Raw genomic sequence first — 14,953 nt, 5'->3', positions numbered from 1 at the left:
ATTTTGAGTTAAACAGAGATTCCCAGAATAAAATGAGATATATTAATTCTACTCCTAGACTTTACAGTGTGACATTTTGTGTTAAGGTTTTGTTTTCAACCCTGCCTTATGGATGGCGTCTTGTTGTCTGTTCAACACATGTCCTCCCTTCTTTGAACAGTGTATTATGCACATGTTTGCCCCTAAACTTAAAAGTTCTTGGGAGATGTTTCAGTGACTGCAGGGATAGGACATGGAGCTAGGAAAGGTGAGGGTACTTGTCTGAGGTCACCCTTCCAGTAAATTCCGGGACTAAAACTTGCACTGGTCTAATGCCAAAGCCCGTGTTTTTAATAGGAGACTACAGGTTAAACCCAGTTTTTCATTGAACTGACTTGCTGCAGGTTTTTGGCCTCCATTCATAGAAGCTAACTTGTGTTAAGCTTAAGTAAGAGGTGATTCATTATTGGTGTGTAGGGCTGTCTTGTGGATCCTGCTCGGGAGAACCTAGATGAACCCAAAAAAACAAAACAAAAAACCCAATTTGCAACAAAAGTTTCACTGGCCAACTCCTTCTTGGCCTATTGTCTTTCTCTTACTAATGCCAGGGTGCCCTATTTTGAATTCATGTTGCCATTCACAGGGACATCCAGGACTTAATGGTAAAGGAACTTTATTCTGCCCCCTCCTTTAAAGCTGCCAGGGAGGAAAGAAAAATATCTGTGAAACAAGGATTTTTTCCAGAAGCATGAGGCTCAGGTTTTGGAGGGAGAATGAGGAGAGACTGTCAACTGACCCTCAAGTTAGGAATGCTCGTCAGAGAAACACACGCAGTAGTCTTTGGAGTCAGGACTCTGGAGCGCATTTTGAGAAAGCCAAGAGGATGTGATGCCCGGGATGCTGGTTGAAGAGAGCATGGGTCCTTTTGCCTCATGCTGGCAGTGTGGGTGGGGAGGGGAACTGCTGCTGGAGGGAAAGGTTGGGAGAGGGTGGGTGTGGATCTGCATGACTCTGCACAGGGCCCTGGCCACTTGTGGCCATGGAGTGCTGGAAGTGTAGTTGGTCCAGTCTGAGATATGCTCCAGGTATGAAGCATACCAGATACTGAAGATTTAGTATGAAAAAAGAACCCAAATGCCCCAGTAATAATTTTTTATATTGATTCCCTTTAATCAGATATTTTGGATTGTTGATTTAAATAAAATATTAGAATTCACCTGTGGGATTTTTTGTTGTTGTTCATTTTGTTTTTTAGGAGACTGTTGCTTAACAGACTTTATTTTTAGGTCAGTTTTAGGTTCATAGCAAATTTCGAGTGGAAAGTAGAGTTGTGTGTACCTTCTGCATCTTCCACTGTGAGCTTCCAGCGACAGAAGTGAACATTTGTTACAGCGGATGAACCTGCATCAACACAGCATTATCCCCACAGTCCATAGTTTATATTAGGGCCCACTCTTTGGACAGATGTATAATGACATCTGTCCACCATTATAGTATTGTATAGAGCAGAGTCATTACCTGCCATATCCTCTGTGTACTGCCTGTTCATCCCCAAACCTGGCAGTCATTTTACCTTTTTACTATCTTCATAGTTTGTGGTTTCCACAGTGTCATATAGTTGGACTCATGTAGTATACACCCTTTTCAAATTGACTTCTTTCCCTTACTAATATGTGTTTAAGGTTACTTCATTTCTTTTCATGGTTTGTTGGCTCATTTCTTTTTAGTGTTGGATAATATTTCATTGTCTGGATGTACTGAAGTTTGTTTATTCATTTAGTTACTGAAGGCCATCTTGGTTGTCTCCAGGTTTTGGCAGTTATGAATAAAGCTGCTGTAAATATCTATGTGTAGGTTTTTGTGTGGATATAAAATTTCAGTTCATTTGGTAGACTAAGGAGTGCAATTGGTAGATCATATGCTTTGTTTTGTAAGAATTCTCCAAACTGTGTTCCAAAGTGACAGCACCATTTTGAATTCTCTTCAGCAGTGAATGAAATTCCTGTTGTTCCACCTTTTCATCAGCATCTGGTGTTATCATAGTTCTGCATTTTGGTCATGTAGGTTTGTGTTGGTATTTTGTTGTTTTTCCTTATGTGTGTTTAATTATGCGGCTTATGTTTGTAGCTTGTGTTGTGTTCTCTTAGAGCTGGGACAGACACCTCCAAAGATGAAAAGAAAAGAGAAGACAGGCAATATGTAGTTGAGAGGGAAGTGCATTTGAGAGGAGGATAAGAGAAAGATCAGTGTGTTTCCTAATGGAAATAATGCAGCCAAGAAGGAAAAAGTGATTAAAAAAAAAAAAAAAGAATAAAGAATTAGTGGAATAGAGTTTTCAGATGTGTGGGGTGGGACTAGGCGCATGTCTGGGGAAGGAGATTGGTAGTGGGGGGGGGGGCAGTTAGATGGGTGAGTTTCAGTGGGCCTAAAAAACAATGCCAGTGGTTTTCCAAAAAGATTGTTAGCCTTCTGTGCCTCCTTCCGCAGTGCTTCCTTTCTTGTGCAAGTCTCTGTTCTTCTGGGGCTCTGTACTGCATGAAAGTTCTCGCATCTACTCCACTGCGTCCCATCCTCTCAAGACCTTCCCAGGTTCCTCCTGGTAGGCCACGTGGCCTTGGCCTTTCCCTGTGCACTTTGATGCGAGTTTCTGTTCCTCCTTCCCTTGAACAGTGTTCCTGTATCTTGAATTAATGGGTGGTAAGTACTGAGGCAAGGGGAGGTAAAGCCACTTAGTGGGATGGTACAGAAGTGTGGAACTGTCCATTTCAGCTAGGCAAATTATGTGATGTGGGGACCCAGTGACCAGAGGGCCTTGTACATCATGCATGATGACTTGGAGAAGATTGGTTCCTTTCAGGCAGTGGAACAGTGGAAGGGTCTAAGGCAGAGGTTCTCCTGGTCATACTTGCATCATGAAAGATGGCTCCAGGGAGATAGAGGTCATGTGGGAGGCACCAGCAGCCAGCTTAATCTAATTGGCATTTATAGAACACTGCACCCAACATCAGAAGTGTGTGTACACATTCTTTTAACTAAACATTGAAGATCTACCAAGATAGGCCATATTCTGAACCATTAAATAAATCTCAATATATTTAGAAGAATTAAGATTATATAAAGATTCTTCTCTGATGACAGAGATATATTAGAAATCCATTACAGAAAGATATTTAGAAAACTGCAAATATTAGGAAATGAAACCATACTTTAAACAACCAACCCACAAGACAAAGAAAAAATCAGAAGGAAAATTAGAAAGTCTTTTGAACTGAAGGAGAATGAAAACAGAACATATCAAAATTTGTTAAATGCAGCCAAAGTAGTACTTACAGGAAAACTTATGGTCCTAACCACCCATATTGTACAAGAGAAAGGACTCAGTGACCTGCGTATTTCTACCTTGACATAGTAGAGAACAATTGTAGCCATTTGTACCTACAGTAACCCAGAGAATGGAAATAATAACACAAAAGCAAGGCTAATAAAGTAGAAAAAAACCTAAAATACATAAATTGATTAAATCAAAAGCTCATTCTTTTAAGATTCATCAAATTGATAAACCTTAAACCAGGACAAAGATTTTAATAGATACCACACCACAGAAGTAAAAACTGACATAAGCACATGAGGAGATGCTTAACATTGTAAGTAGAGAAACACGGTGAGGTAATACCACATACACATTTTAACAGCTACAGATAAAACAACTGACCATGCTAAGGAGGTGGAGTAATTGTAACTCTCAGATACTGTTCTTTGGGAAAGGGTTGGCTTAAAAGTTGAACTCACACCTAACATATGACTCAGCCATTCTATCCTTTGTACTTATGTAAGAGAACGAAAGCACATTTCTACACCAAGACTTGTATGTGAATGTTCATAGCTGCTGTTTGTAACGGCCCAGACCACAAACAACCCAGATGTTCATCAGCAGAAGAGTGGATAACAAATGGTGCTCAGCATTAAAAAGGAACAAACTCCCCATGCATATGTGAGAATGATCTCAAAATGATGATACCTGGCCTGGTGCAGGCACCTGCAGCCTGAGCTGTTCTAGAGCACTTGCATATCATGTGCAAGGTTCTGGATTGATTCCCCCATATTGCAACAGACAGACAAAAGTTGTGCTGAGTGAAAGGAGGTGGACAGAACTTACTAAGTAATCTTAGTGACAGATGGCCCAGGCTGGTGGTTATCTATGGACAGGGGTGGGGTTGGAGAAGGATTGCAGGACGCTTGGGGGTAATGGAAATGTTCCTTGTTTTAATTGTGGTAATGGCTTAATGAGGTGGACATCCATGAACACTTTTTAAATTGCATACTTCAGATATCTTCAGCTTATGGTACTTGTTATATTTAGTACAGTGATCAGTATTTTTTAAATGAATCAATGGAATTCATATTTGCACCTCACATTTAGCCAGTTAGGAAAGTAACTAGGTAGGAGGTCAGTAGTAGTTGGGTTGAGTCAGATATCAGGTGTATGTGTGTTGTGATAACCCTTCTACTTACTTTGTTCTGGAAAGGGCATGGGGAGTGAAATTTTAGCCTTTTTCAAGGACTAACTTCCCACTAGAGAAAATAATCAGGTCTTGAAAAGTTCTGTTTTTTTTTTTTTTTTTTTTTGGTTTTTTTTTTTTTTTATTTGTTTGTTTGTTTTTTGGTACAAGGAATTGAGGCTAGCTGGTGTTCTTCCACTGAGCCATATCCCCAGCCCTTTTTACTTTTTGAGACAGAACCTCTCTTAAGTTGCTGCAGCTGGCCTCAAACTTGGGATCCTCCTACCTCAACCTCCCAAGTTGTTGGGATTACAGGAGTGCACCATCATACCCTGTGTGTTCTGTTTTGTTTTGAGATGGGATCCTGCTATGCTGTCTAAGTTTGTCTCCAACCCTTGGGCTCAAGAAATCTTCTTGCCTTATCCTCCCAAGCAGATAGAAACTACAGGCATGCCACCATGCAGACAAACCCTTCCTCTGTAGGCCATCTCATCTAGTTCCTTGGCTTTAGGTAGCACGTGTACTGATGATGCCAAATTTTATATCCAGTTGTACCCTGATGCTGGAGTATCTCATTCATGCGGAACAAAAACTTCACATTGGATGTTCTTACACATCATGTGCACAGCATCATGTGCAAAGCAGGCTTCTGATTTTTGCCACTCTTCTAGCCTTCCCTCCTGCCTCTGGCATGTTTATTATTGACTTGATCATTGCCCAGGGGTTTAAGCCCATTCCTCAGGACTCTTGAAGAGTCCCACCTTCAACATCCCTGAGTCTGACTGCTTTCCTCCATGGCTTCCACGGAGCCTAAACCACCTTGTCTTCTTTCTGCACCTAGAACCGTGTACAGCAGCGTTTCTTACATCCTTGTCCCCACCAGAGTTCATTTTTCACACAGCAAAATTTCTTTTTAAAATGGGAATTCCATCCATGCCCTTGTTTAAACCATAATAAGCCTGAGTGACCTTCGCCTTCCCTTGCTGTACTCCCTTGCTCCACCCCTGTGGCATTGCTCTTTCCTTGAGCTTGCCCATTTGCACATGCTGTCCCCTTTGCCTGCTCATCTCCTAGATGGTCGTTTCCTTTTCTCTTTAACATTTAGATCTTTGCTGTGCTCCTGCAAAAATACCAAAGGTATGTAGTGGTGTGTGCTTATAATCCCAGCTCCTCAGTCGGCTGAGGTAGGAGGATCCTTGAGACCACTAGTTCAAGGCCAGTCAAGCAACACAGCAAGACCCTGTCTCAAACAAACAACAACAACAAAGAAAACAAAGCAAAATAAATCGACAAACAAAAACCACCAAGAGAATGCCACTCTTGGGGCTGGGGTTGTGGCTCAGTGGCAGAGAACTTGCCTAGCGTGTGTGAGGCCCTGGGTTCAATCCTTAGCACCACATAAAAATTTAAAAAACAAAGGCATACTGTCCACTTATAATGTCAAAAAAATAATTTAAAAAAGGATGCCACTCTCCTAGTCCCATTCCACATCCTTACCAACTCTTTTTCTAATGGATGGCACCATGTGGCTTTGTCTTTCATTTGTTTAATGTCCCTTTAGAGCAAGAACAGGTGCCCTGTGTTCTTTGCATTGCACCCTGGTGTAGAGTAGATAACCAGATGTTTTTGGATGTCTTCTTGGCCCAATACTCCACATGCTGACCCAGACAGTGGACACTGTCCTTGACCTTTCTCCCACTTTTATGCCTTGCCTCACCTCTGCCTTGCCTCACCTGTGCCTCCCCAGCTCCAGCAGTCTTACCATCTCCCTCTTGCTGGTCCCTCTGTCTCCTCATTGCCTTCCCTGTTCCTTTCATCCCCTCCCATGCACACTTGTAGTTGGTCCTCAGCTCCCTGTCTCACCCTCCCCAGCCACCTGGTCTGCTGCCTCATTGCTTGCTTGCCATAGTACTCTTCTCCAAGGGTCTCCTTAAGTTATCTCCTCAAGAAGGCCCTCACTGCCACCCTAAGTGAAAGGGTTCTGTACCCACCAGCAGCAGGCATTTTTTTCCTCCTTTGTGTTTTTTTCCTTATCATTTGCCCCTATCCAATGTTGAACATTTTTACTAATTTATTTATTTTTTTGTCTTTTGAGGAGCATATTAGCTCCTCAAAGGCAGAGATCTTTGTTTATTCATCTCTGCCCCAGCATCTGGATAGTCATGATCTCCCAGTAAGTGTAAGTTGAGTACTCTGATTCAAAAAATCTGAAATCTGAAATGCTCCAGAATCTGAAACTTTTTGAGTGCCAACGTGGCAGCTAGCAGGGTTTTCAAAATCTAACTTCAGGTGATGGGTCACAGTCAAAACTCAGGTGCACTTAAAAATATTATATAAAATTACTTTCAGTCTATGTGTATATGGTATATGAAACAAATTTTTCATGAACATGAATTTTGGGGCTCTTTCTCAAGATATCTTACATGTATGTAAGTATTCCAACCCTGAAAGTGTCTGAAACACATCTAGATCCAAGCCTTTTGGATGAGGGACACTCTATCTATAATGGAAGAATGATAAACATGTGGGCACAGAACTGATGTTTCAAGGCCGTGGTGGCTCTCAGTCATGGTTTCAGCCTGGGACTTTGGCTATAAAACCTAGCAGGACCCATGAGGTCTGATGATGGTAGCTGTTCTGCTGGTGAAGGTTGTTTTCCAGGACTAAGGAAGAGAGATAGCTTTACAAAGGGTTAAATTGGTGTGAGTTTTGAAACCATCATAATTTATATACTTCTCAGATCTGTTGGTCCAGAAAATGACATCTGCTTTCCCATATTCTGTGATTGGGGTCTGGGACCCATAAGGACATGATTGGCAGACATTGTTCAGTTCTTTCCCAACATCCCCCACATACTAAATTATCCACTGAGCCAGGTTTGGTTAAACCCACAGAACTTTGTAGGGTGATAGGCCCACATAGTTTCAACCACTGTTTATAAAATCATGTAAGAATGTGAACGAGTCATTTGCATTCATTATTTGTTTAGCCTCTTGAGCCAGTCATGCCAGTGCATACTCAGTCCAGTAGAACATTGGTGACAGGATGGAGAGAGAACCACAAGAGTAGGACTTGGCTGGGCACTGGAGGAGTTTCTGGGTGGAGCTGGAGCCTTTGTGAGAAACCATAGTAGCCTTGCTGTGGGTCTTGTTCTCCTTCACTGCTACAGGGACCCTCCAGAAGACAGAACAGATCAAAGGGGTACTGTGGTAACCCTGTAGTGTGCTGTGGCTTTGAGCACAGAAAGGTAGTGCTGGCTCCTGTAAGGCACTGCTTGACCTTGCCCACCTACTGCCCTGTGCCTCTGGAGTCTCTCCAGGACCTGCAGATATTAGTCATCCTGTGCACAGCAGTGCCATCTGTGTGAGGGCCTTCTTGGAGTTCTCCGATTTGGGTTAAAATCCTACCTGCCGGACATCCCCGCCTGTTGGCCTTAAGCCCATTTCCAAACTCCTGAGTCTTGGCTTCTTTTTCTCTGGGGGCGGAGGTGGGGTGTGTGTTTCTCTAAAGCTTACTTTTACTTTTCAGAGAGGATGGTGGTAATCTTTTGAAAAGGATATAGGATAATTTTGCCTCTTCCTTCAGCCTCTATTCCTCCCTTCATCCTTCAGTTTAGGACCTGTTTGAAAAAAGCAGCCATTGAAAGTGGGAAATTGGAACTGGATTCAGCACTATTATTGCAGAGCCTGGAAGGGAGACTGGTCTTGGATGTATGGCTGCTATCGGGTTCTCTGTTGTTTGTCTGAGGTGGTCTGGAGTCAATTTCCAATTCAGCATGAAGCCCTTGGGTGCAGATGCCTTGGGGTAGTGACTTCAAGCCTTGTTGATGAAGTGCCATTCTGGTGCTTTCTCATGGTCTGACCATGGCACTGACAGTTTTCCCTGAGGGGAAGTAACAAAGAAGTCTAGGCAGAGTTTTCTAATTCCTAATAAAAATTTTTTAATGGTGTTACTACTTTATTTCAAGTATTATGAGTTTCTGAAACACTAGGTTCAGTTTTATTTTACAAATTTTCTATTGTTTCTTTATATAAACAAATGTGCACTTATTTTAGACATATATTTACACATATATATATAAATATATACATATACATATATATATTTAACAACTTTGGCTTTGTGGATTAGGTTTTGAAAATAGAATTTTTTTTTCTGTTCCAGACTCCTTTTAGTTTTGGCATGAATCATAGGACACCACCCTACCCCGCTGGGGATTATTGTCTTCTGTGCAGAAGTGAACGGAAAGACCCTTCATTCTTAGAGAGTGGAGTTAAGACTGCGAGCAAATTGGCCCTTTCCATGGCTCCCAAGGGCAACAGCGTGCTGCACCTGCCGCTGTGGGTGTGCCCGGACTGCCGGAGGACTGTGGAGAAGGAGGAGAGGCACGGCGGCCTTGACCAGCCGGTGAGTGGCTGCCAGCGCAAGCAGGCTCATTGCCCTCTCTGTGGGATGTGGGTTAACTGGCAGCAGAGGTTAACTGCTTTCAGAGTGCTTCCTTCTGTACTGTCTTCTGGCCTTTATTCCACCCTCCCATCCTTCACTGGCCACAGGTGCAGTAGGTGGTGGGCATCTGCCCTCCTTATCAGGACAGTCAGCAAGCTGGTGGTCCCCTGGCTGTTTTTGACTTCTTTAGTCTAGGCTCAGGATTTCTTTGGTGGTGCAGTTCCCTGAATAGCTGGTGGGCCTTTTGTGTGTTTGGTTCTAGACAATACCATGGGATGGTGACTCACCTGAAATTCTTCCTAGTATGCAATTCTCAAGCCTGGCCTTCCCCCTTTTATTTCCCCCATGCCTCAGCTTATGGGAGGCTATCTTGAGGCCTTCGAAGTAGGATGGGGCCCTTCTTCTCATCTTGGACCTAGATGGAGTCTTAGTGGGCCCTTGTTCTAAAAGAGCTTTGAGATCTACTCTTTAGGTTCTAGGAGTTGGCTTTTGCAACCATTTGAGACCCCACATCTCTTCCCCGTTTCTGCTTTCAAGCAACTAATTGTTTTCTGAGCTTTTTCTTTTCTTCTGATCCCTTGCCGTATGTGGCCACTAAAAGGCAGCAATCACTACCTTGTGTTTCCTAACCTGAGACTACTTTCCAGTTAGTTCTAGTGATAGTCAAAGGAGTATTTGGCTGCTGTGCTGGTGGCTGTTCATACCCTGAGCTTCACCTGCTTCTTTGCTTCTGCCACCCAGCTCTTCAGCCAGGAACTCTTTGAGGGAGTACCCTGAATAGTAGGCTTTAGTTGCTAAACCTTGGGCCTCATTGTTTACTAAACTAAAGGTAGATTCTCACTCAGCCCCCTCTTACAAGCCCATTTCCTGCATTATTTCTGTTCGTTAGACCTGTTTCTAACATGTGTATTTCCCTTAATCATTTGTCATCATCTGTACTGGAATATAAGCTACATGAAGGCAGCTCTTTTTCTTTTTTTTGTCAAGAGCAGCGCCTAGCCTGATGCATACTAGGTACTCAGAATATTTGAAGTAATGAGTAAGCAAATGATGAAAAAAGGAGTGAATGTACTGTGTGACCCTCATTACAGATTAATATGAGAACACAGGTTCAACCCTCAGTAATGTACCTCTGGAAAGAGAGAGTTTAATAGTCAGTCTGAAGTTTTCTTCCTCTCAGATGTTGTGCTTTTATTGTTTTAAAAGTTTGTTTGTTTGTTTCGGTGCTGGGAATTGAACCCCAGTGCTTTACAACTGAGCCACATTCCCAGCCACCTTCCACCCTGTGCTCTTTTGAGATAGGGTCTAGCTAAGTTGTTAAGGATCCTCCTGCCTCATCCTCCCAAGTCACTGGGGTTATAGGAATGCGCCGCCACACACACAAAATGACACATTCTGTTTTCATTTTTCATGTGATAATTTTGTGTCCACTTAAAAGTATTTGGTTTTTCCCTCATTTTTTAATTGGAAGACTGTTAAGTTTACTGATGTCAGTTTGTTTCATATTCACTTCCAGTGTTCTAAGTCCTTCTACTGGCTAAAGTTATTTATTTATTGCTTGTTTTTGGTTTTTGTGTGTCCTGAACTTTCTCATCTCTCCCTGTTTCAGCCCTGCTCTGGTATTTAGCCTGTCTATGCCCTTAGGAATGATACTGTTTCACATCATCAGTTGTGCCTTGGAGCCTCTTGTGCCCTGGCTGGCAGTTGTCCTGTTGAGGATCATCTGCACAACAAGGCTTTCTCCCCTCACCCAAAACAGCAACCACAGCCTCCGCAGAGGTGCAGTGCTGGCCTGCGTGTGCCCATGGACTATCTGTTGCTTTTGTAGGTGGACCTCTTTGTTGATGCTGGTTTAAGATCGCTAACATTTTAAAATAATGATGATAATTTACACACAGTAAATTACCCTTTTTCTTTAAAAATAACACAAAAATTTCTCATTACCACAGTTAAGATGCAGAACATTTGCATCACCTTGTAAAGTTCCCTTGTTCCCCTTGGTAGTCAGTATCTGGCCCCTCCCAGTAATCACAGACCTGATTTTGCCCCCGTAGTTCTACTTTTTCTAGAGTGTTCCATAAACTCTGTCACTTGGCACAACACTCTTGAGCATCATCTATGTTGTTGGATGTGTCAGTAGTTTTCTTTTTATTGCTGAAAGCATTGTGTAGATAAACTAGTTTACCCTTCCCTAATTAATTGGAGGGCCTTCCAGATTTGAGCTGGTTAGTAAAAAACTTTGAAGGACCTTTTCACATAGGTCTTTCTGTGGGCATCCTCTCGGCATGTTGCTGCATTGGTTTGCTGGAATTTCATCAAGGACTTTGCCTCTGTGCCATTGAAAGATGTCTGCCTATAGTCTTATTTTGTAATGTTCAGGAAAGAAGTTAAGATGTGTCCCCATTTCTTCTCCCTTCTGGGAGAGTTTGTACCGAATTGGTGTTACCATTTCTTCCTTAAGCATTTTTGCTTTCTGCTTCTCTCATTCTGTTAGGACTAGTGCAGGCAGTGCGTAGAGAGCCCCAGGCTGAGGGAGCTACTGGTTGTGCACCTGTGAGGCTGATTGTCTGCAGTGGTGTGTGCTACACTCTTGTATCTCTGTGGACTTGAGGGAGCGGTCATTCTCTACTTCCTACTTGGCACTGTTCAGCCTGTGTTGGGGCAGCCCTGTGTTTGGGGCCTCAGGGGCAACTTTCCTGGCAAGCCCTGCCCCATCAGCCAGACTCTGCTTGTTTCTGCAGGGGTCTGTCCTTTGCTTTTCTCTATGCTAATCCTGGGCATAGGGTGCCTGCCTTCCTCACCCTGAAGGCTTTTGCTTCCTACAGAAGAAGGGTTGGTCAGCAAGGTGGGTGGCTTCTTGCAGGCTTCCTAGGAATGCTTTGGGGCTTCTAGGGGTTAGACTCCTTTGCTGGCCACACTTATTGAGCTGTTTTTCTCCTGCTTTTATGTACTCCTTCTGTTTTCCTCACTTTGTTAGAGGAGAAAGAGTGAGGGTGTCCCTTTCTCCTTGGAAAGACTTATTGCCCCTTGTTGTAAAGTTCCTCTGGTAGCCTTTGTTCTTGGTTAGCTTCAAGTTAGATTTTATGAACTGTGGTTCTGTCTCCTTGGGGTGGGAGCTCTGGGAGCACTATTCTGCAGTTTTCTGACCCCCTAGGGGTAGTGGAACTGAATTGTTCTCTTCTGGATAAACATTGTGTGATCGCTGGTGGTCATATTAGATCAGGGGTGATTTTTTTTTTTTTTTTTAACCTGCCTTCCAGTGTCACGTTGTGTCTCCCTAGAGACCTCTACTGTAGCTACCCAAGAGCAGCCTTATCTTTCATACATTCTCATGCCCAGACACCTACTCTTCTTCTTTGCGGTGCAAGTGCAAAGCTGTTTTCTGCTGCCTTAGTACTCTGATGTAACCACACATGTCTCTAGGTATAACTTTTGGTTGAACCTCTTCAGTGAATAAAATTAGTTTTGTTAAGTTACAGTCTTAGAAGATGTTATAGTTATTAGTACAAAGTTATTTGTAGGGGTCTCTTTTCAATTTCTGCTTTATCTGAAGTTATTTGTGCTTTTTTATTTTAATCATTTTTTTTAAAGTCTGTCAGGTTTTTTTTTCTTTCTTTCAAAGAAGCAATTTTTTCTTTTATATTTTAAAATTATTTTTTAAGTACTGGGGATTGGATCCAGGTTGCTGTACCATGGAGTTACATCCCTATCCTTTTTTATTTTTTAAGACAGGGTCTTGTTAAATGACCCAGACTGGCCACAACCTCAGCCTCTGATCACAGGAGTGTGTGTACCACTGTGCCTGGCACAACTTGTTATATTTAAAATACTATTTTTTTCACTTTGTTTCATTAATTACTGTTACTTTATATACACGTGTGTGGTTGGTTAATTAATGCAATGGTAGACGTCATAGAAAAATTTTAGATGCATGAAAGAGAGTAGTGCAAAGTAAATTTTGTCCAGCATCTGCCTCTTCATCTTCTTTACTTCCACAGGGCTCTGCTTCTAACAGGTGATTGTGTCACAGAATGTTTTCTTGGAAGGTGGTAATAGCAAACACCACAGTGTTTTGAGTTACAGGAGGCTCTTAGTGACTCAAGGATAGGTCCCCCAGTTTCTCATTGCTCCTGAGGAAAGATTTCCATTGCCACAGCCAGGGAGGTGCAAACCGGATCTGGATGCTGTTTTCTAGGTCTCTTCTGAACATTGCCTAACAGGGCTCGGTAGAGCCTGAGCCTGAGCCTGAGCCTGGGCCTGGGCCTGGGTGTCAGCTGCTTAGGGGAGTTGCATTCTTCCCTTGTGGGAAGATGACAGACACAAAGGGGGAGTTAACTGGCACTGTTCTCTTTGGTGTCTTCTTTTAAAATTTTAATCATGTAGCCACAGCATTACTGTTCTGACCTCATCTGGAAGCCTGTGAGAACTTGACCCAGGCTCAGCCTGCCTGCTTTCCTCCTGTCTGATTGGTAGGCAGCCATAAGAAACCACTGGGCCATCACTGTACCATGCTGTTGGTGGCTGCCACTAATCTAGATTTATCTTCTTCACACTCTCCTGCCTTCCTACCTTGGATACTTACCTGTCAGTTTTCATTATTTTGTTCTGATATGTGCTACAAACCTCTTAAACTATTGCTATTGATTCTGAAATGGTAGTTTCATTGACTCACTTTAAAGTATTACCTAATTTTCACCCATGAACTACTTCAGAGTTTATTAAGTGTCTAAACATCTAACTCTTGAATTATCTTTAATCGTATTGACTTTTTAAAATTAAATTTATTTTTCACTAATGCATAAACATTAAAATTACACACACTAGTGGGGTGTTTTGATAACATGTATATTGTGTAATGTGTTTAAGTTAGTTTAAATATACCTGTCTCCTCAAACATTTTATCATTTTTTTTTATGGTGAAAACTTTGAAAATCCTTTCTTCTAGCTTTTGAAATGTACAATTTATTATTTTTGTCTCTAGTCGCCTTACTATGCAAGAGCACACCAGAGCTTTTTGCTCCTTTCTAGCTATAAAATTTATTGCTATTACAGTTGGATATCATGCTCTATATTATAGTGATTCTTTGCCAGCTATTTACAGTTCCTAATTCTGATAAAAAGTTAAGTTTTTGTAAATGTTCTGCATGATCCTGAGTATGACCTTTTCTCTGGACTTGGGTGGAGGGTTCTGTGGGCAGCTATTAATCTGTTGTGAATTGGGTACTTAAATCCTTGTTTCTGTGGTCATCATTTCTTGTGTGCTTATTTTACCAATTTGAAATCAGTCTAAATCTCCTACTCTGCGTGTATCTTTCTCTTTGTTTCCTTATAAATATTTCCACTTTGGCTCTGCGTGTTTGCAGTTGTACTGGGTGTCCACAGCTTAAAGACATTGCATCTTGGCGCATCCTTTCTTTGTTGCCTTGGAGCCTTCTATGGGGGTGTCTTTCTCCTGGAAGCGATTTTGGGTGTTGATCTGTAGCTTCTAAAGCACTTGCCCTCCTTCCTTCTTGTGGCCTTTCCTTTCCCATTTCTGAGAAGTGTGTTTTAGGTGTTGGAGTGCAGTAGCAGAGAGGTAGACAATTTGGTTTCACTGAGTGTCTACTTCTTAATGGTGAAATTGATCTCTGCTGTGATTGCTAATGTATTCGTGGTGGTTAGTGCCACCACCAGTCAAAGATCAGGTGTGTTGCCTTTATCCCATGTTCCCCAAGTAGCCCTCCTAGCCATTCCCTGGTCCTCACAGCCCCATTGTGCTGAGGGTGTGCTGTCACTCACCCTCTTGCCTTTGTTGCTCATATCACTTAAGTGTCTAAACATTATAGTTTGGTTTTCCTGGTGTTTTGAATTTTGTAAAAATGTAATCATGCAGTGTGCAGTTAAGCTCCAGATTCATACATGCTGTCATTCCTTCATTTCCATTGCTGTGCACTGTTTTCCTTTGGGAACACACTGTATTTCATTTCCAGATTTCGCCATTATGAGCTATCCTCTTGGAGCACACTGTAGCCTATTGTGTTGTCTTAAAA

General features: G+C 42.3%; 1 protein-coding gene across 11 annotated transcripts in view; it reads left to right on the top strand.

The window, feature by feature from the left end:
- Nucleotides 1–14,953, top strand: part of FAM193A (family with sequence similarity 193 member A) — a 154,299-nt gene that overhangs the window by 51,528 nt on the left and 87,818 nt on the right. For 9 of the 11 annotated variants that reach the window (XM_079154370.1, XM_079154377.1, XM_079154371.1 and 6 more), the window contains exon 2: nt 8,643–8,885. The exons of the other annotated variants lie outside the window; for them this stretch is intronic. In XM_079154370.1, coding sequence (XP_079010496.1) covers nt 8,661–8,885 — 225 coding nt within the window. In that variant the 5' untranslated portion in view covers nt 8,643–8,660. The remainder of the gene's footprint in view (nt 1–8,642; nt 8,886–14,953) is intronic. 11 annotated transcript variants of the gene reach the window in all.

This window comes from Sciurus vulgaris (assembly GCF_902686455.1).
Source record: "Sciurus vulgaris genome assembly, chromosome: 9".
Classification (NCBI taxonomy): domain Eukaryota; kingdom Metazoa; phylum Chordata; class Mammalia; order Rodentia; family Sciuridae; genus Sciurus; species Sciurus vulgaris.
The sequence above is the reverse complement of the archived record's forward strand: the minus strand, read 5'-3'. Positions and strand labels throughout refer to the sequence as shown.